At 44.1% G+C, this 23,011-nt stretch overlaps 1 protein-coding gene across 1 annotated transcript in view; it reads left to right on the forward strand.

The window, feature by feature from the left end:
- The window catches only part of UGGT2 (UDP-glucose glycoprotein glucosyltransferase 2), a 459,065-nt gene that overhangs the window by 149,515 nt on the left and 286,539 nt on the right, over positions 1 to 23,011 (forward strand). The window contains exons 13-15 of the mRNA XM_077297152.1: positions 5,871 to 5,990; positions 18,385 to 18,470; positions 20,125 to 20,251. Coding sequence (XP_077153267.1) covers positions 5,871 to 5,990; positions 18,385 to 18,470; positions 20,125 to 20,251 — 333 coding nt within the window. The remainder of the gene's footprint in view (positions 1 to 5,870; positions 5,991 to 18,384; positions 18,471 to 20,124; positions 20,252 to 23,011) is intronic.

Raw genomic sequence — 23,011 nt, forward strand, 5'->3', positions numbered from 1 at the left:
TCATATAGTATAATGTATTCCCCATAGTCCTCGATACAGTATAATTCAGCCCACATATAGTATAATGCAGCCACCACCCCACAGAGTATAATGCAGCCACCCCAGAGTATAATGTAACCTCCCCATAGAATATAATGCAGCCCCCCATATAGTATAATGTAGCCCCCTCATAGAGTATGATGCAATCACCCCTCATAGGATATAAATATAATACAGCCCCCCATAGAATATAATGTAGCCCCGAACAGGATGTAATACAGCCCACCTCCCCATAGAATATAATGTAGCCCCATCAAAGGGTATGATGCAATCATCCCTCATAAAATCTAATAAAGCCCCCCACAGAATATAATGCAGCCCCTCCATAGAATATAATGTATAATGTACCCCCCAAATATATAACACCGCCACCTGGTATATAACACAGCCTCCCCCATAGAATATAATATACCCCCATAGTATATAGCACAGCCCACATAGTAGTATATAGCACAGCCACATAGTATATAGCACAGCCCACACAGTAGTATATAGCACAGCCCACACAGTAGTATACAGCACTGCCCACACAGTAGTATACAGCACTGCCCACAGTAGTATACAGCACTGCCCACAGTAGTATACAGCACTGCCCACAGTAGTATACAGCACTGCCCACAGTAGTATACAGCACTGCCCACAGTAGTATACAGCACTGCCCACATTAGAATACAGCAGAGCCCACAGTAGAATACAGCAGAGCCCACAGTAGAATACAGCAGAGCCCACAGTAGAATACAGCAGAGCCCACAGTAGAATACAGCAGAGCCCACAGTAGAATACAGCAGAGCCCACAGTAGAATACAGCAGAGCCCACAGTAGAATACAGCAGAGCCCACAGTAGAATACAGCAGAGCCCACAGTAGAATACAGCAGAGCCCACAGTAGAATACAGCAGAGCCCACAGTAGAATACAGCAGAGCCCACAGTAGAATACAGCAGAGCCCACAGTAGAATACAGCAGAGCCCACAGTAGAATACAGCAGAGCCCACAGTAGAATACAGCAGAGCCCACAGTAGAATACAGCAGAGCCCACAGTAGAATACAGCAGAGCCCACAGTAGAATACAGCAGAGCCCACAGTAGAATACAGCAGAGCCCACAGTAGAATACAGCAGAGCCCACAGTAGAATACAGCAGAGCCCACAGTAGAATACAGCAGAGCCCACAGTAGAATACAGCAGAGCCCACAGTAGAATACAGCAGAGCCCACAGTAGAATACAGCAGAGCCCACAGTAGAATACAGCAGAGCCCACAGTAGAATACAGCAGAGCCCACAGTAGAATACAGCAGAGCCCACAGTAGAATACAGCAGAGCCCACAGTAGAAGACAGCAGAGCCCACAGTAGAAGACAGCAGAGCCCACAGTAGAATACAGCAGAGCCCACAGTAGAATACAGCAGAGCCCACAGTAGAATACAGCACTGCCCACAGTAGTATACAGCACAGCCCACAGTAGTATACAGCACAGCCCACAGTAGTATACAGCACAGCCCACAGTAGTACACAGCACAGCCCACAGTAGTACACAGCAGAGCCCACAGTAGAATACAGCAGAGCCCACAGTAGTACACAGCAGAGCCCACAGTAGTACACAGCAGAGCCCACAGTAGTACACAGCAGAGCCCACAGTAGTACACAGCAGAGCCCACAGTAGTACACAGCAGAGCCCACAGTAGTACACAGCAGAGCCCACAGTAGTACACAGCAGAGCCCACAGTAGTACACAGCAGAGCCCACAGTAGTACACAGCAGAGGCCACAGTAGTACACAGCAGAGGCCACAGTAGTACACAGCAGAGGCCACAGTAGTACACAGCAGAGGCCACAGTAGTACACAGCAGAGGCCACAGTAGAATACAGCAGAGCCCACAGTAGAATACAGCAGAGCCCACAGTAGAATACAGCAGAGCCCACAGTAGAATACAGCAGAGCCCACAGTAGAATACAGCAGAGCCCACAGTAGAATACAGCAGAGCCCACAGTAGAATACAGCAGAGCCCACAGTAGAATACAGCAGAGCCCACAGTAGAATACAGCAGAGCCCACAGTAGAATACAGCACTGCCCACAGTAGAATACAGCAGAGCCCACAGTAGAATACAGCAGAGCCCACAGTAGTATACAGCACAGCTCACATCCCCCCTTCCCTCCCCGCCTCTCTCCTCCCGAGAATGGCCGCACAGTCCAGTAAAAAAAAACAAAAAAACAAGATCCTTACCTCTCCCCGAGCCCACACTGCTCCCTGCTCCTGTGTCGGCGCACTGCCTGACCCATGGCGAGTGCGCGATGACGCGCACCCGCTGTGTCAGAGGCAGAGCGGGTAATGATGGGCGAGGGAGCGTCACGTGACACTCTCTCCTCCATCATTGCTTTGAACTGTACCGGCAGACGCCGGTATAGTTCAATGCGGCGGGGGAGTCGGCGCTGGCTGCAGGCGGGCCCCCCTGCCTCACAAGGGCCCCATAGCGGCTGCGTGACGTGCCGCCAGCTGGGGGCCCCAGGCAGCTGCATGGTCTGCCTGCCCCTATTGCTGGCCCTGAATACATGTCAAGTTTTTTGCACACACACTGTACTTATTGTATTCGTCACTGACATCTATACATCTACATATTCTATATGTATTTACTGTATGTAATCCATCTCTTCTATCCTGTCGGCTCCTGCAGTGATTTTACAGAAGCCGACAGATGTATTACCGGCTTTTCTTCTATCTCTCTATGCAAATATATATTTATTCTAACCTGTCAGTGTGATTTTACTGTACGCGCACAGGAATTGCCGGCTTTTCATCTATGAATTATATATATATATATATATATAGTCACTGTATGTGTGCGTTTTGGTGAATATTTCCTTTGAAAACTGTGTAAATGACGTAGAGAACTGCTGTATGTAAGAGCACATGTTAAAATTGCATTGCAGTTGGATAGCAATCGTAATGCTCTCGGATGTAAATCGGATGCTAGGTGTAAAAATTGCATTGTACTCGCATGTCACTTGTCCATTTTTTCAGTTCAGATTATGGAACTTTTTTTTCTCACATATAAGTATGAGCCCTTAAAAGTGTCCTACAAGCCTCCGAAATGGCCACATCACCAGGTAAGGACGGGAGGTCTAGAAACCCCGTTTGGAAATAGATTCGGTTCTTACTTCTGGGACCTGTAACTATCACACATTTCTGGCATAATAATCTAAGATCAACTTAACCCTTTGAATTATTTCTAGACTATGTAGACTCTATACTTTATTTTAGTTACAATCAGTCGTCAAGTAATTTTAGGTTTAGCTGGGAAGTTGTACATCCTGAATATCATTGGTTTTACTTATTAGCACTAGAATAAATGTTCATACTAATTCCACTGACCAGACGTAAGACATTATCACTCTTACATAAATACTCTTCTTCCACAGCTTACTTACCACATGCTATTATTTGATTACAGATTGGCGGAAATAGATTGACCTCCGAATGTTAAACATTAGCTAGCAATTATCTTGGCTGAAAATTAGAATATTTGTTTTTATTTCTGTGCCCTCTCACGTGTTTTTGTGAAAAGTAATTAACTAGGAGTCTACAATGATAAATGGCACATGTCCTTTTAATGGAGTGGCAAATTAATACAAAATTCACAGAAGGAATGAGTAAATTGAAAGTCTAGGCTATCAAATTACCATGTTAACACAAAGTATGAGATCTTGATAATGTATATAACATGCTAACATGTCAGGTAGTTGATTGATGACTATTTTCATTTTTGTTGCTTTTTAAAAAATTAATACAAATTTTAATAAGTGGGCTGCGTATTACCGCTCTCATTGGGTATCAGGAGTTATAGTTAACATTTCAAATTTGCATTTGTAGATCATTTTCTTATGAATTTGTTGTGAAAATAAACATATTTAAGCTAGGAAATATGCAGTATATTAACAGTTTTGCTTATTTTCCTTCAGCATTGATTATTACATATGCCGGGCTAATGCAGTGTTATTTAAAATATTTAGTTTATCACTTTTATTGCCAGTGTGAAAGGAGAATGTAAATTGTGTACTTTTATTGAATCATATCACTGTTTAAAGGGCTTTTCCCTCGAACAAAAGTTCCTTTTAATCAATACATCTTGGAATAATAATAATAATTTGCACAATTGGATGTGATTAAATAAAATGTCCCTGTGCTGAGCTATCTTATAAATGAGCCCCTGCTGTGTACTGTGTAATGGCTGTCTGACCGTACAGGAACATGGTCTGATCATACCACAGCTCCTGGGTAGGGAAATAAGCCAAAGAGAGTATACAGACATTACAGCATGGGATCACAGCTGCTCCTGTTTGTGAGGTAAAACATTTCCCTGCCTGTTTTTAAATAATGTCTTACCTAAAAGAATCATTTGCTACGTGCTGTAATGCCTGTATACTCTCTTTTGCATTGTCCCTTGCCCAGGAGCTGTGTTATCATCAGACCATGTTCCTGTACGGTCAGACAGCCATTACACAGTACACAGCAGGGGCTCATTTATAAGATTATCTCAGCACCGGAATATTTTATTTAATCACATCCAATTGTGGAAATTATTATTATTCCAAGATGTATTGATTAAAATTAACTTTTGTTTGAGGGAAAACCCCTCTAAGGCTACGTTCACATTTGCGTTGTGCGCCGTAGCGTCGGCGACGCAACGCACAACGCAAACAAAAACGCAGCAAAACGAATGCACAACGCTGCGTTTTGCGCCGCATGCGTCCTTTTTTTGATTGATTTTGGACGCAGCAAAAATGCAACTTGCTGCGTCCTCTGCGCCCGGACGCGTGCGCCGCAGTGACGCATGAGGCGCAAAACGCAAGTGCGACGCATGTCCATGCACCCCCATGTTAAATATAGGGGCGCATGACGCATGCGGCGACGCTGCGGCGCCCGACGCTGCGGCGCAGACCGCAAATGTGAACGTAGACTAAGTCAAATGTATAGTCTAATGTGTGGCCATACACATTAAATTAATGGTGCCCAAACTGCTAATTTCTTACTGTGCATGGGGGTGTGCCTATCCCCCTGAGATGGAACATGGTGGGTGAATGAAGGGTCTGGCATATTGAATTTTAGCATGGTCAATACTTTTGATCATGAGCCGAGCTGTGTCTGGAAACTGTTTGCCTCCCTTTCCCAGTTCAGAACACATGCTCAGCTGAGATAGTAAAGCATATTTATGTGGGGGGATAGTCCAATTAATAGTAGTCAGCTGAGCAAGCAATTGGCCTTCAGCCATCTAAGAGCTGTATGCTGCTGCATAATGGAATGTCCAGGCGTATTGGAGATACAAATGGTGGTTTATTCTCAACGTGTTTCAAAGTCACTAGGACTTCTTCTTCAGGAGATGATACAAGCACCAAACTTGCATCATCTCATGAAGAAGTCCTTGTGACTTTGAAACGCGTTGAGAATAAACCACCATTTGTATCTCCAATACGCCTGGACATTCCTTTATGCAGCAGCGTGGGTAATATCCACAAATCTTTCCAATTGAAAATTGAGGATTATATGGCAGATTTTAGCTTTTGCATGGTAAAAGGTGAAATCTGCAGCAAATCCCTATGAATGCTATACAGAATGCTCGGAGATCCATGATGGAGCAATCCGCCTATTGTACATGTGAATTAGGTTTTACAAACATGTACTGTACCTCGCAGATTTTCAGCTGAAAATCCTCAACTAAATTATGTTACAAATCTGATGCTGTTTTACTTTTATTTATTTTATTTTTAAAATATGTACTGCATTATTCAAAATGTGAAAAAAAGCATCAATATTTCTTGTTTTTTTTTGTTTTTTCCCAGTGGGCTAATGATATTGAGACTGATTATAAGTATTCAAAATGGCCTTCAAGTCTTCAAGAACTTCTAAGACCAGTGTTTCCTGGAGCAATACGTCCTATCAGACGAAACTTTTTCAATTTGGTGAGTATTCTCATGTATTCATTGTGCTCTCATTATCTGTTTATGAGAATTGCATGTATAGTCCTATTTTTTCTTTTATAACCTTTCACCATTTACTGTTACCTAGTTAGATATCAATTTTGTAGTAGTAATAATAAAAATACTTTACACTTCTCTCGAGTGGAACTAATTATATACACAAGATGATTTTTTTTGTACCTTATATAAACATTGTAATTGTAGGAAACGGCAACTGATCTATTGTGGAGAAGCATTGCCGTAATTCAGACGGGTTAGATTTGATTGTTTAATCCATCTAGCAATGGAGCGTCTGCTTGTTTTAACTCCTTTTTCCAAGAGTATTTAAAGAAACAGAGAAGGCAGTCAGACACTGTTTAAAGGGGTTATCCCTAATTTTCAAGATGTTGTTAATGGGCCCAAGGTGGTATTAAAAAACAAAAACAAAACTCCTTCCCGAAACTGGGTCACTCCTCCACACTTGCAACTTTGTCCTCTACCAGTCATGAGTCATCATTATGCAAAGGGGGCATCAGATGACTGTTGATGTAAATAGTAGAAGGGTCTTGGACAATCAGGTGGTTTCCTGAGACTGGCAGGGAACATAGTAGTCAGTGTGGAGGAGCAGTGTCCATCTAAGAGGTGATTCCACCCTGGAGTAATTGACAATAACTAGAGGAGAGCCTTTACGGATATCCTCTGTCTCCTAGGTGTTCTTTCTGGTATTACCCAGGAGATGATATCACTATGCGTGCCTTGTCTTCTCACTTCTTTTTTTTACTTTGTACCAAAGAAAATAAATATAAAATTGAAACATTTTATTCTTCATACAAACACAAGAGTTGACAACCTTGGTTGAACAATATAATAACTTCAAGAATGTTAAGATTTCTCTCTCTATTATGTTGTAATATGCCGTAATCTTCATGAAAAATAAATTCTAAGCACACACGTATTAGAAACAAAACCTCATTCTCGGTAATGTTGCAGGATATGCTTATTTTTGGCACACAGAGACCTACTTATGATATGTCTCGCACATTAACCATCCTTTTTTTTTCTTTTCACTATTCACTCTTCTTTTTTTACACATTAGATTTTAAATATAAAACTGAGGCATCTGTTGTGAATAAAGCCACTGAATTGCTAATGAGATAAGCAGAAAATAAATACAATTAGTTGCTGCTGTTAGGAAGAAAATATGACAAAGATTAATGATGTACAATAGACTGGCGATAAAAAATATCCCTGCCATCTGCTTTCATCATACATGCACAAGAATGGTTTGTTCAGTTGTGCCATGTACTAGAAGAGAAGAAAGTCCTCTTGACCTTATTGGGGGTTAATGAAAGTCTTTAATACTAGAAATAAAAAATATTAAAAGCAGTACAGATGTGTCGTTTAATGTATTGGCAAATCTCAAGTTTTCCATTTTCTTAATTCAACAGCTGCCCAAGGAGTACTTCTCCTAACACTTAACCACTTTTGAACTTTATCATACTGACCGTTGTACAAGGGAATGACGTCCTCAATTTTCTTTTTCATTTCTTAACAATTTTCATCCAGAAAAAAATTGCTTTCTATGCAGAAAGGGGAATGTGTTGAGGTATTTCCATTCCTATTGGAATATGGCACTAAAGTTTATGTTTTCGCACTTGTCATTGTAATAGTACTCATTTTCCCTATTAGATTCTATCTTCTTAGTTTCTACAGTTGATTTCAGATCTCATACATTCTTCTTTCCCTATGGTACCTTTTAGGGCTAATACTAGGAGATAAACCATCTACATTTAAAGGAGGCTTCCCATGAACAGAAGTTCATTTTAATCAATAGATCTTGGAATAATAATTTTCACAATTGGATGTGTTTAAATTAAGTGTTTCTGTGCTGAGCTGTCTTATAAATGTGCCCCTGCTGTGTAGTGTGTAATGGCTGTCTGACCACACAGGAACATGGTCTGATCATACCACAGCTCCTGGGCAGGGGAGGATGCAAAAGAGAGTACCGTATATAGATTTCATCGCATGGGATCGTAGCTGATTCTTTCTGTGAGGGAAAACATCTCCCTGCCTGATTTTAACCAATGTTTTATTTTTCATTATAATACTTATTGACAAAATAATATTGATAGTTTTATTTATTTATTTTTTCATATTTATAAAATTTTACAATTATTACATTTTTTACTTTTTTCTAACCCTTATACTTTGTCCCACTGTAGGACAATCATTTTTTGCAGGCTGATCACTTCTAAGGCATGCATATGAACCTGCATGCCATATAAGCTGTCAGCGCTGCACTGACGGGGAGACCTTGTGATCATGCACTGCACATGATCACCAAGTTTCCTAGATCTGATGACCCGGATGTCGTCATGGCAACATCGGGACCCCACGTCACGCCGCGGGATCTTCGATGCAAAGGCAGAGGCGCGGTCAGCCCCCTGAGCTGGCTTCCGGAATGCTGCGATCGAGTTCGATCACAGCATTTCGGGGGGATAAAGTGTCATGAGCAGTCTTTTATGTATACATAAAAAAAAAAACCTTATACACCTTATAGCACTAAAAAAATATAATTTGTTCAGTGTAACACTGAAGCTTCAAACACCCAAAATATGGCTGCTGCAAAAAGGAGAGGCAAGAACTAAGGCTACTTTCACACTAGCGTCGGGCTCGGCCTGTCGCAGTGCGTCGGGCCGAGGTTACCGACGCTAGCGTTGTATACGCCGCACAACGGGGGCAGCGGATGCATTTTTCCAGCGCATCCGCCGCCCCCATTGTGAGGTGCGGGGAGGTGGGGGCGGAGTTCCGGCCGCGCATGCGCGGTCGGAAATGGCGGTCCGTCGACCGCAAAAAACGTTACATGTAACATTTTTTGCAGCCGACGGTCCGCCACAACACGGCGCAACCGTCGCACGAGTCACTGCGTCGCAAATGCGTCGCTAATGTTAGTCAATGGGAAAAAACGGATCCTGCAAGCACTTTTGCAGGATGCGTTTTTTTGCCAAAACGACGCATTGCGACGTATTGAAAAAAACGCTAGTGTGAAAGTAGCCTAAACCAAAGCCGGTATAGCAGGGTGTGGAACGCATTTATGTTTGTGATTTTTCCCACGTTTAAACCATAATGTCTCGCTGTCCTCACATAAGAATGGAAGTTAAGATTAGTACAGTTTAATTAAATTATTGATATATGTTTTAGTAACTAAGCCTGATCTCAATGCCTGACCAGTGTGTGAAAGTGAACAATGTCCAACCGAATCCATAGGCGACCAAAGTGTGAAATCAAACAATGTCCTACCAACTCAGTCCCCTACTAATGTCTTAGGTAAACTATGCCTGACCAATTTAACTCCACACACGCCCCCCCCCCCCCCGCTGCTTGCTGCTTTTATATTTGTAATTTTGTATTTTTTTTTCATGAAAGCATCTGAACTTTTTTATTCAAAATAGTCACAATTTTTTCGGACACAAAAATACTTTTTCCACTAAATAATTTGATCAAATTGCCCTTTTTCGAAAAACCTTTTATGGTTTTACTTGTGTCTTGCATTGGTGGCCTAGCACTGTACATTGTTCATGCTTGTATGGTGGAAGCAAAGTTGGACAGTGGCATCTGAAAAAAAAACGCTGCAAGAAAAGCAGCAGAAAAAACAGCAAAACCTGCTTGTTGTCTGCAGCTTTTTTTACTACCAAGAGATCAGCAGAAAAAAGCAGCAAGAAAGCAATGTATGAGTAGAATCTAAGAGATTAATGTTAAATGCCCTCTCTGTGGGGAAAATGCTATCCTGATTGACCATATGCGCATTATCTATAAGGGCATGTGCACACGTTGCGGATTTCCTGCGGATCGCTGCAGATCCGCAAGCGATTTACAGTTCAATGTAAAAAAAAAAATGCTGTGCTAATGGTGCGGAAAATTCCGCTCGGAAACGCTGCAAATTAAAAGAAGTAGCATGTTACTACGTTTTTGCATTTCTGCAGCGTTTCTGTACCCATTCCATTATAGAAATCCGCAGGGGTAAAAAACGAACGATACCCGCACAAAATCTGCATAAAAAATGCGTCAAATCCGCACCTGCGTTTTCTGCCAAGAAATGCAGAATCCGCCCAAAAAATTCCTGAGGCTAATCCGCAACGTGTGCACATAGCCTTATGCTCCATCAATAACAAATATACAGGAGTGTTCTCTTTCTAATAGATGTGCCATATCTAGGTGTTATAATTCTATAATTCCTTTAAGATGAAGTTTAATACCTTGGTGATTCTTCCGTAGCGATGGATTCTGTTTGCCAAGTTTACAGAAGTGTTGAGAAAATATATCCCAAAAGTTCCTTCTAATCCTGCTGGGGGCTTGTACCGATGAAGCAGTCCTCGGGGGCAATATGTTCCTAATGAGAAAGTAACTAAGCCTTTTGGGGATAAGAGAAAATAGCTGCGGATTAGGGAAGAACTGTAGCTTGAAGTAGTAAACAATGCTTAGTCGCCTAAGAACGTCTTGGCACAGGAGTTTAAAAGGCCTTTGCTGAATTAAATGATGCGTCCTACAGATAGAGGTTGGCATATACAGTATGCTTCAGTGCCATAGTAGTACATGATCTAGAAACTCAATGAAGTAGACACACAATGAAGATGAAAGGTGATTGATATTAGCAATACATCTGTCTGTTCTTTTTAACCTACTTCTATTAACTACGGTAACTGTGAAAATGCGCACATTAATATCGATATTAGTCAAGTCTTCTGTGCATCCCTAGGCATTATTCTGGGATTTACTATTCGTGTATTGCTTCAGCTCTTTTCATTTCCCACACTTTGTCTGGAATGTTCTTTTCTTCAGTTTTATACCAACTTGCAAAGCCAAACTAAAATGCTGTTCATTGAAAAATTGCAAATATGGAACCCCTTAAAAAAGAAAAAGTGATTTTGCAAAAAACAAAATGTAAACTTTCACACTACTTTCTGGCAGATCTGCTAAAATATTAAGAACTAAGGAGGAACTTCGGATGGTGTGGTTCATCTGCCACTGTGAAATGTTACCCCAGTTCCTGACTAAAGTTTCATTTCTGGCAAGGTGCAGCCACTGAGAAAATGCTGCATACAACTCATTAAATATAGTTGTAACGGCTGCGACCACAAAACGTGGCCGAGCCGACACCTCCACGTCGCCAGACCATGACGACGTGGGAGAGCGTCCCAAAAAGGAACGAAATGTGGACCCACTGGACCACAGAGTAACCTGGACCTACCCAGACTAGGGAACGGTAGCGAGCAGGGTCTGTGGCAGCTGAGCATGTGAACAAGATGTAGATATGCAGAACTAGACTACACCGCACAACTTCAGGTATGAAGAAACAAAGTTTACTTAAATGATAGCACAGTACATAACAAGAACATAATGATGTCAGGATCCCGATTCCACATGTCTAGGAAGGGTACACGACTCAGACGTCAGACAATGGCGGGAGTCATCACGGGTTGATGCAGTCCAGGGTCATCTGGCACGGGCATACAAGGACAGCCAATCTTTCAGGCCTAGGACGTAGCACAGGCTCAGCAGGAGAACATCAGACACCGATCCCAGAGGGATGTCATCTCGGGGTGGACCTCAGGACATCAGGAACACAGGCAGAACATCAGGATCACAGGCTGGACATCAGGAACAAAGGCAAGACATCAGGAACACCGACAGAACATCAGGAACACAGGCAGGACATCAGGAACACAGGCTTAGATGGACGTCTGACGATGGCAGGAGTCATCACGGGTTGATGCAGTCCAGGGTCATCTGGCACGGGCATACAAGGACAGCCAATCTTTCAGGCCTAGGACGTAGCACAGGCTCAGCAGGAGAACATCAGACACCGATCCCAGAGGGATGTCATCTCGGGGTGGACCTCAGGACATCAGGAACACAGGCAGAACATCAGGATCACAGGCTGGACATCAGGAACAAAGGCAAGACATCAGGAACACCGACAGAACATCAGGAACACAGGCAGGACATCAGGAACACAGGCTTAGATGGACGTCTGACGATGGCAGGAGTCATCACGGGTTGATGCAGTCCAGGGTCATCTGGCACGGGCATACTAGGACAGCCAATCTTTCAGGCATAGGACGTAGCACAGGCTCAGCAGGAGAACATCAGACACCGATCCCAGAAGGACGCCATCTCGGGGTGGACCTCAGGACATCAGGAACACAGGCAGAACATCAGGAACACAGGCAGGACATCAGGAACACAGGCAGGACATCAGGAACACAGGCAGGACATCAGGAACACAGGATTAGATGGACGTCTGACGATGGCAGGAGTCATCACGGGTTGATGCAGTCCAGGGTCATCTGGCACGGGCATACTAGGACAGCCAATCTTTCAGGCATAGGACGTAGCACAGGCTCAGCAGGAGAACATCAGACACCGATCCCAGAAGGACGCCATCTCGGGGTGGACCTCAGGACATCAGGAACACAGGCAGAACATCAGGAACACAGGCAGGACATCAGGAACACAGGCAGGACATCAGGAACACAGGCAAGACATCAGGAACACAGGCAAGACATCAGGAACACAGGCAAGACATCAGGAACACAGGCAGGACATCTGGGACACTGGCGTGGCAGCCCAGGTCATCGGCTGGGACACTGGCGTGGCAGCCCAGGAATCAGGACATCGGACACCGAAAGGACATCGGGAATACCGGAAAGACATCTGGGACACTGGCGTGGCAGCCCAGGTCATCGGCTGGGACACTGGCGTGGCAGCCCAGGAATCAGGACATCGGACACCGGAAGGACATCAGACACAGGCTGGACACTGGCGTGGCAGCCCAGGTCATCGGCTGGGACACGGAGGGCACAGGACCAGGTAGCGGAGGTCATCAGGTTCATAACTTCGGCCGTCAGGCTCCGGACATCAGACCTAGGAAGGAACTCAAGCGTGATGGTGCTAGCTCCGCTGGACTGGAACCGGGCCAGACAGGGTTAGCACCGCATGGAAGACTGAGCACAGAATAGTAAGCGTTCAGCAAGAACACCGAACTCCATCTTTGAAAGATGAGCCCGGAAAGTTCAGTCACAGGGTGCGGGGTGCCAGACACAATAGGACTTAAGAAACATAACAGAGACAGGTTCAGACAAGATCAGGTACTGGATATTCAGCCTCCAGGATAGGCAGATCTGGGTACTCTGCCCCCAGAACAGGCGGGTAAACAAGACACAAACGGATCTGGATATACAGCCTCCAGGATAGGCGGATCTGGGTACTCGGCCCCCAGAACAGGCGAGAGACAGGCATCAGCTCTCCCAGAACATACTGCAGACAGAACGGGAGCTGGATACCTCACAAGGCAAGACACAGAAACACAATGCAATGCTCTGGCAACGCCCAGTAGCAAAGAGGAAGTTTATATAGGAGCTGCTCCTCAGCAATAGGCTGAGGAATCAACACAGGTGCACACTCAAACCCTGATAAAAGCAGGGTAGGTGTGGCCGCGCGCACCCTAAGCACAAACAGAAACCATTATAGCACTGATAGCACAGGAACTGTGGCCTAGGGCACCTGGCAGCGGCTGCTAGCCTGGACACACGTGAGAAGCCATGCACCAGCTGCAGAGGACCTCGCAAGCCAAGGCTAGGCTTCCAAGCGGCAGCCAGGGACCGCACATGCGAGTGGCCATGCAGCAGAGCAAAGTCATCACAGCACATGTACAGCTACGCAGCGGTGGCAGGGAACTGAGCAGAATCCATACAGGTAACAGACAACAGTATCCCTGCACATTAGGGGGAGAGGAGAAAGGGTTAAAGCAGAGAAATGCAAAAGTAACGCCGAAGAAACGAGGTATAAACCCAGCGGCGTTACAGTATCCCCTCCTCAGGCCCCCTCTGCTGAAGACCCAAAAAAAAAAGTTTCAAAGAAAATTCTTTTTGGGTAAGGCGGTAAGTCCCACAGTTCACAATATGGCAGCAGAGTTCATAGCTCAAACAATCCAACCGCTGACCAAGCGCTGGATTTGGCAATATAGTCCACTACCAAGTGGGTTCCGAGCAGTCTCATCCGCTGACCAAACGGGGCTCGGGAAAGTTCTGCAGTTCACACATGCTCAGCGGAATCCATGGCCAGAGCATTCTGTAGCGGCTGCGACCACAAAACGTGGCCGAGCCGACACCTCCACGTCGCCAGACCATGACGACGTGGGAGAGCGTCCCAAAAAGGAACGAAATGTGGACCCACTGGACCACAGAGTAACCTGGACCTACCCAGACTAGGGAACGGTAGCGAGCAGGGTCTGTGGCAGCTGAGCATGTGAACAAGATGTAGATATGCAGAACTAGACTACACCGCACAACTTCAGGTATGAAGAAACAAAGTTTACTTAAATGATAGCACAGTACATAACAAGAACATAATGATGTCAGGATCCCGATTCCACATGTCTAGGAAGGGTACACGACTCAGACGTCAGACAATGGCGGGAGTCATCACGGGTTGATGCAGTCCAGGGTCATCTGGCACGGGCATACAAGGACAGCCAATCTTTCAGGCCTAGGACGTAGCACAGGCTCAGCAGGAGAACATCAGACACCGATCCCAGAGGGATGTCATCTCGGGGTGGACCTCAGGACATCAGGAACACAGGCAGAACATCAGGATCACAGGCTGGACATCAGGAACAAAGGCAAGACATCAGGAACACCGACAGAACATCAGGAACACAGGCAGGACATCAGGAACACAGGCTTAGATGGACGTCTGACGATGGCAGGAGTCATCACGGGTTGATGCAGTCCAGGGTCATCTGGCACGGGCATACAAGGACAGCCAATCTTTCAGGCCTAGGACGTAGCACAGGCTCAGCAGGAGAACATCAGACACCGATCCCAGAGGGATGTCATCTCGGGGTGGACCTCAGGACATCAGGAACACAGGCAGAACATCAGGATCACAGGCTTAGATGGACGTCTGACGATGGCAGGAGTCATCACGGGTTGATGCAGTCCAGGGTCATCTGGCACGGGCATACTAGGACAGCCAATCTTTCAGGCATAGGACGTAACACAGGCTCAGCAGGAGAACATCAGACACCGATCCCAGAAGGACGCCATCTCGGGGTGGACCTCAGGACATCAGGAACACAGGCAGAACATCAGGAACACAGGCAGGACATCAGGAACACAGGCAGGACATCAGGAACACAGGCAGGACATCAGGAACACAGGCAGGACATCAGGAACACAGGATTAGATGGACGTCTGACGATGGCAGGAGTCATCACGGGTTGATGCAGTCCAGGGTCATCTGGCACGGGCATACTAGGACAGCCAATCTTTCAGGCATTGGACGTAGCACAGGCTCAGCAGGAGAACATCAGACACCGATCCCAGAAGGACGCCATCTCGGGGTGGACCTCAGGACATCAGGAACACAGGCAGAACATCAGGAACACAGGCAGGACATCAGGAACACAGGCAAGACATCAGGAACACAGGCAGGACATCAGGAACACAGGCAGGACATCTGGGACACTGGCGTGGCAGCCCAGGTCATCGGCTGGGACACTGGCGTGGCAGCCCAGGAATCAGGACATCGGACACCGAAAGGACATCGGGAATACCGGAAAGACATCTGGGACACTGGCGTGGCAGCCCAGGTCATCGGCTGGGACACTGGCGTGGCAGCCCAGGAATCAGGACATCGGACACCGGAAGGACATCAGACACAGGCTGGACACTGGCGTGGCAGCCCAGGTCATCGGCTGGGACACGGAGGGCACAGGACCAGGTAGCGGAGGTCATCAGGTTCATAACTTCGGCCGTCAGGCTCCGGACATCAGACCTAGGAAGGAACTCAAGCGTGATGGTGCTAGCTCCGCTGGACTGGAACCGGGCCAGACAGGGTTAGCACCGCATGGAAGACTGAGCACAGAATAGTAAGCGTTCAGCAAGAACACCGAACTCCATCTTTGAAAGATGAGCCCGGAAAGTTCAGTCACAGGGTGCGGGGTGCCAGACACAATAGGACTTAAGAAACATAACAGAGACAGGTTCAGACAAGATCAGGTACTGGATATTCAGCCTCCAGGATAGGCAGATCTGGGTACTCTGCCCCCAGAACAGGCGGGTAAACAAGACACAAACGGATCTGGATATACAGCCTCCAGGATAGGCGGATCTGGGTACTCGGCCCCCAGAACAGGCGAGAGACAGGCATCAGCTCTCCCAGAACATACTGCAGACAGAACGGGAGCTGGATACCTCACAAGGCAAGACACAGAAACACAATGCAATGCTCTGGCAACGCCCAGTAGCAAAGAGGAAGTTTATATAGGAGCTGCTCCTCAGCAATAGGCTGAGGAATCAACACAGGTGCACACTCAAACCCTGATAAAAGCAGGGTAGGTGTGGCCGCGCGCACCCTAAGCACAAACAGAAACCATTATAGCACTGATAGCACAGGAACTGTGGCCTAGGGCACCTGGCAGCGGCTGCTAGCCTGGACACACGTGAGAAGCCATGCACCAGCTGCAGAGGACCTCGCAAGCCAAGGCTAGGCTTCCAAGCGGCAGCCAGGGACCGCACATGCGAGTGGCCATGCAGCAGAGCAAAGTCATCACAGCACATGTACAGCTACGCAGCGGTGGCAGGGAACTGAGCAGAATCCATACAGGTAACAGACAACAGCATCCCTGCACATTAGGGGGAGAGGAGAAAGGGTTAAAGCAGAGAAATGCAAAAGTAACGCCGAAGAAACGAGGTATAAACCCAGCGGCGTTACAATAGTAATATGCACCTTCTACTGAAATTGGTACATCTTGTTGCTGCATGTCCCGCATTAAGACTAGTACGCTAAACACCTTAATGAATCAGGACCTTAGTCCGTGGCCTTTTCGCTGTCCCTTTGACCGCCTTTTTTATCTTTCGTTTTTATTTTGGCATTTCTTTGGGGGGTGGTTGGTAAATTTATCAGAAATCAGAGGTTGTCCGAGTTGTGGGTAACCCCATTAAACTGCTGGGGTTGAAATCTTCTCTGGTTTCAAAAGTTGCAGACAAGGATCATCTTTCTATCATAGCAACCAGCTGCCTTGTATGGAGTGGTCTTACCTACTGAGCATGCTTTATATACTCCCTCCCATCATGTGATGTATATGTACGTCACATATGCTAAAGGTTACAACTGGTTTCAAATGGACTTAATGAGGCTTAAAGGCTAGGACCATCTGCCTTTCTTCTGAACCAACCTTAGCTCACCATAGGATCTTACCTATCCATGACCTTATGTATAACACCCTATGATGACAAAAACTACATAGCAGTATGAGAGAATTCTGAAAATGTTCTGCCATAAAATATAGCGTTCTTTACTGAAAACTATATTTAAGACCCTTCCAAGCCACTTTTTCCAACAAGTTCAAATGGAATAAAATGAGTGTGTTTAATAGGTATAAAACCAAAAAACGGAGTATATAAATCCCAATACACATTTTATTTAAAAATATATATAATTTTTTATTATTATTCAAATAAGGGGTTTTGAAAAAGCAGACCGCGAAACGTGCGTCAGGGGGTGGCGTGTGGAGCGAGGAGAGACATCCAGACTAGATAGGTAAGCTGCTCAACATTTATACATGGTAATAGCTGATCAGTCTAGTTTGCATTGTGCCATTTTTACTGTTGACTTAGCTATGAGGACTAGGACATTTGTCTTGTGTGTCCCTAAACCATGGACTTTATAATGGCAGCCCCTGAGATGTGATAAGTTCTCTTCTTGCCCCGCCACTGTCATTTGTTTCCTCCTTCACTTATCCTGTGATACATGTATTTGTGTTATTGATGTCAACTCATTTGAGAAATACTATTTGAATAATAATAAAGAATTATATATATTTTTAAATAAAATGTGTATTGGGATTTATATACTCCGTTTTTTGGTTTTATATATATTGGGGAGTATCCTATATTGTCCCAGAAGTGTGGGCAAAAATATTGGGAGAGATTTAACCTTTTTCTCTTGGCCACAAGTTTATGACAATTTCTGTGAGTTCTGTATAGAGTGTGTTTAATAGGTGTAGAGGAATATATGGTAGCCGTTTTTCGTTTTGAAGTGCCAAGCTCATTGGCTGTCGGAGTAGATGATATGTTTTGTTTGTAGATTGTTTGACAAGCCCTAGATTACTTTATTTATCATCTAGAACTCCTACTGTTTGTTCTGGAAAAGCTGCCAGTACATGACTAAAGTGCCCTCACGGAACACATTGGAAATCTGAGAATGTTAATTCCCGTTATTTAATTATGTTGCTTTCTATTCTCCAGACACTTGAATGCATTGTCTGTCTATCAGTATGCAAGAGAGGGAATCACTGTTCATGGATATTAAGTGACTTGTGCCATTTTCATAGGTTCTTTTCCTCGATCCTGCTCAAGATTATGCTGCTGATTATGTGAAGCTAGCGGAATTATTCTACCAACACAATGTCCCTCTCAGGTACTGTATGGTAACCAGCAGAAGAAAAACTATCCATTATAAAAATGAAATGGTAATGTTGTCATTCTGCTGCAGTAAAAATAAAATCTGCATAAGGGGAAAACTGACAGTAATAACAAATAAACTGTTCCATATTTCCCCCTAACTACACGTGCATTCTTAGGGGAACCATTGTAAAGTACCCCGAAGATGCATTCCCCCAAAGGATATCTACATTTATCCAGAGTTTTAGGGACATTATGTGGGAAAAAAAGAGTTTAAAGCTGGTGATATATGGAGTTCATGATAAGGCTGCTAACTGAACTTAATAAAAAAAAAGCCTAGAGGATATATATATATATATATATATATATATATATATATATATATATATATATATATATATATATATATATATATATATATATATATATATATATCAAATGAATGGGCCACAATTGGGTTTTAGTTGCTCTATTTATTAAAGAGATCTTAATAAATGGGTAAAATTAAGTGCTTCTAAATAAAACTTCAAAATTTGCCTTTTAGGTACTCATGGTTACGACCACTAACAACTGTCACTATATTAGTGGTCGTAACCATGGATACCTAAGGTCCTGCAATGCCTACACATGAGGAAAGAGATGTAGCGAATCAGAAAAACTATACTGCATTTCTAATTGGAGGCATTTACTAATATTATTATTATTACACCTACTACTTATTGGGATAGGATTTTGTAGATTGAAATACCCCTTTAAGTGCGAATATAGACAGAGACCAGTCAATCCGGGACAGCGGGCCAGGGAGAAGTATGTTAAAGTATGTTAATCTCTGAACCACCACAGTATTTCCAAGTCCAACATACTTGACAGAGTTAATGCAGGCTGTGTCCGATACATACTGCTTACAGATGGGGCGGTTTGTATCGGCTGTCAGGTTCACATTAATTGATCATGTATTGTACTTGCTTGTTTCAATCTCTGCATGCACGGTCACCTCCAGCCCTGGTCATATCTATTTAGCCTCTTAAACCTTTATTGATCTTTTGTCCTGGGTGAGCAACGATTGCAACAAAATTTATGATGAAATTAAAAGTTGATGTGCACAGATTATAAATAGATGAATAATGGTCCATCTGCATAATTTTTCTAGGCCTAAGGGTATGTTTCCATGGGACGTATTCCTCCAGTATTTGCTGCGGATTGGATGCTGCGTACAGCCGCAGCATCCAACGCGCAGCGCCCTTATGTTACAGTATAGTGGATGGCATTTTACGAAATCCCATCTCCACTATGCGTACAAACACGCAGGTGGCAAACCTGCGTAACCGGACATGCGGCGCATCTTTGAAGTCTGCAGCATGTCTATTTATCTTGCGGAGACGCTCAGTCTCCGCAATATAAATAACACAGTTCTATGTATAGGATGCGGTGATTCCTCCTGTGTTCAATGAGCACATGTGGAATCACCGCGCGTACAAAAGGGGGCAGCTCTTTGGGAGGAGCGGGGTATCCGCTGCATCCAAAGCGCTGGGATTCCGGACCGTGGACAGGTACCCTTACACTAATATGTGGGATCTTGAGGAAGGTGGCGTGCATTTGCTTTTATTGTGCTTTTTTGACTCCATGAATATTTTTATTTTATTTACTATTTTCATTTTTTTTCTTTTCAGAGTTGGTTTTGTGTTTGTGGTAAGCTCTGGTGAAGCTGTTGAAGATGCTGGGGCTGCATTGTGGCGTGCCTTTAATTACATGGCTGACGAATCTGACGCTTCTCACGCTTTTACGTCTCTAATTAGTGTATGTACAGGTCATGTTTTCACTTGTTTGTCTGTTTTCTAAAGTTCTTTCTACCACATTTAAATGGAATCTTTCACCAGGTTTTTGCAACCCCATCTGAGAGGAGCATGATATAGGGACCGAGACCCTGATTCCAGTGATGTATCACTTACAGGGCTTCATGCTGTTAATTTGATAAAATCACTGTTTTAGCTTCTGCATATTTAGCAGAGTTCAGAATGCTAAAATTTTTATAACCCCGCCCACACCACTAGGCAAGTTTCTGCCTATGCACAGTGTACACAGAAAGCTGATAATCTGTGGTGGGAGTGGGGTTACACAGAATTGATGAATATGGAGGATTATATGGCAGCAGGCTTATTAGTCCTAGTGATAATCGCCTGCTAATAAAGCAGTGATCTAGCAGCAGACTGCAGCACAGAGGGGAAAAACACACACAACTCAGCTCTGCTATATCTCTACATAGTAGCTGCAGAGGAGGGTATCACAAACCTTTCCAGATATCACATCACGGCAGTCAGTGTGGGTGAAGAGTTTGTTAGAGTCATCCAGAAGTATTTATGATACCTAACTCTGCAGCTAATGAGTTGTGCATCAGTGCAAATGTTTGAGGATTTCTTTTTCTCCTAGTCCTGTCAGGTCTACCCCTCCCCCCACACTGGCTCCCTTGAGTTGAGATCTGGAAGTGTTTGTGATGCTACATAATATTCAGAGTGCCTGCAGAGATTATTGAGGAGAGAAGGCTGTATTCTTCTCTCTGCCTGCGTATGATTGGTCAACCTCATGCAGGGGAAGAAGTGCATAACCCCAGAGACCAAGCTCTGATAATGCGAATTTAAACCATAACATAAATTATTACCTAAATTTTACAGGCGAATATTTCCACAATGGAGAAGAGAAATAAAATAAAAAATGTTTTACTCCATTTTGCAGACACTACTCTATGATGTGGCCAGTTTAACATGCTAAACTGATGAAAGATCCACCTTAACTATACAATGGGTGGTCATTACTCGGTAAAGGGCTATTCCTGTATCATAAAGTGAGAATATATTGCTAGAACATGCTGTCACTATATCATGGGGGAAACAAGACCTCTGGGACCGCTTCTAATTCTGAAAATGAAGGGGCCAATTGCAATGCAAATCATTTAGCTATATCCTTCGCTTTTGATACAGATTTTGTTATTGTGGATTTTCGCTAATATCCCCATATGGGCGTACCATAAATCAGCACTGTGTGAAAACAGGGATCCCTATCCTCAAGTAAAACCAAGAAGATTGTGCTACTTTTCAGTAATTGTTTCTCACCCCCCCCCCCCCCCAGTACTGGATTCCCAGCTACGCTACTCAGTACTACTGCTTAATGTTTTATGCTGTTGCCATTTCTGAGGGTGAGCTACATAGACACGTAAGAGCACGAATTGCTTTTCTTTCTCTCCATTTAAAGCTTAGAGGGGAAAAACGGTGATTATAATGCAAGTTACAAATAATAGCCAGAAATAGTGAAACCTTTAATTTATACACATGACAGACTATTCTGAAAATTGCCTGAAGCATTAGGTGTGCTTTAATTAACGTTAGGGCAACACCTAGATTTTTTGTTGTAAAACTGCTTTCTGTAGCATTATTAAGCCTTTCACAAGCAATATTTCAAGAGATTTTCAAGTATTTTCTTTATTAATGAGTAGAAGAGAAAAAAAGTAGCTGCTGCTTCTATGATTTAGTCCAAAATTAAATGTTTTCCCATATCTGAAGGATGGGGTTTAACTTGCCGATCCCTGGGTTTGCTAACTGTGGTCATAACAATCCTGGGTACAGGGCCTCGCCATTTCTGGTAGTCTCATAGTCAATAAATGGAGCAGAGGTCAAGTACGTGCAGGATTCTGATAATACTTTAAAGTTGCTAAGAAATCCCTGCGTCTATTATTTAAAAAAAAAAAAAATCTCTTCCCGTTCTCTTTATTTTAATCTATTATTAAAACTCTCATATCACTCAGAATTATATATTACCAAAAACCTTCAGAAATTATCTGACCAATATTCCCACTTGCTAAAAAATGTTCAGATAATTATCAGCAGACCACCTGCATGTTCGGGTCCGGTGGGTTCGGTCGTACAGTTAAAAAAAAAAACAAAAAAAAAAACGGGTACCAGAACAGTACCCGGACCCTATTCACGTGAATGGAGGGCCTGAACATGCAGTGTTTGACAAACGCCTGACGTTTGGGCAGCTGATCCTGAAGAGTAAGGCTGCTTTCACACATCAGGCTTTTTGTTTCAGGCTAAATCCGGCAAATTTGCTAAAAAACGGATCCGGTGTGAAAAACGGATCCGGTGTGAAAAAGTCATGCACCGGATCCGTTTTTTTAGCTGGATCCGGCATTCCGTTTTTTAGGAGAGAGAGAGCGAGAGAGAGAGATTTTCCCCATGCCACAATCGAAAACAAACTTCTGGGCATGCCCAATGTGTAAAAACGGATTCGGTAGCCGGAATCGTTCATTCACACGTCCGTTTCATGCGTTTATTGCCGGAAACGTCCCTTCAGGCTTTTTCGCCGCACAGAAAAAACGTTGCAGGGGACTTTTTTTGTGTCCGGCAAAAAAGCCTGAAGGGACGGATCCAGCACAAAACGGATGAAACGCATGTCCTTCAGGCACAATCCGGCGCTAATACAACTCTATGGGGAAAAAACGGATCCGGCGTGTAAAAAAACGGATCCGTTTTTTTCCGGATTTGCCGGATTGTGCCTGAAACAAAA

Source organism: Ranitomeya variabilis, chromosome 3 (genome assembly GCF_051348905.1).
Source record: "Ranitomeya variabilis isolate aRanVar5 chromosome 3, aRanVar5.hap1, whole genome shotgun sequence".
NCBI lineage: Eukaryota > Metazoa > Chordata > Amphibia > Anura > Dendrobatidae > Ranitomeya > Ranitomeya variabilis.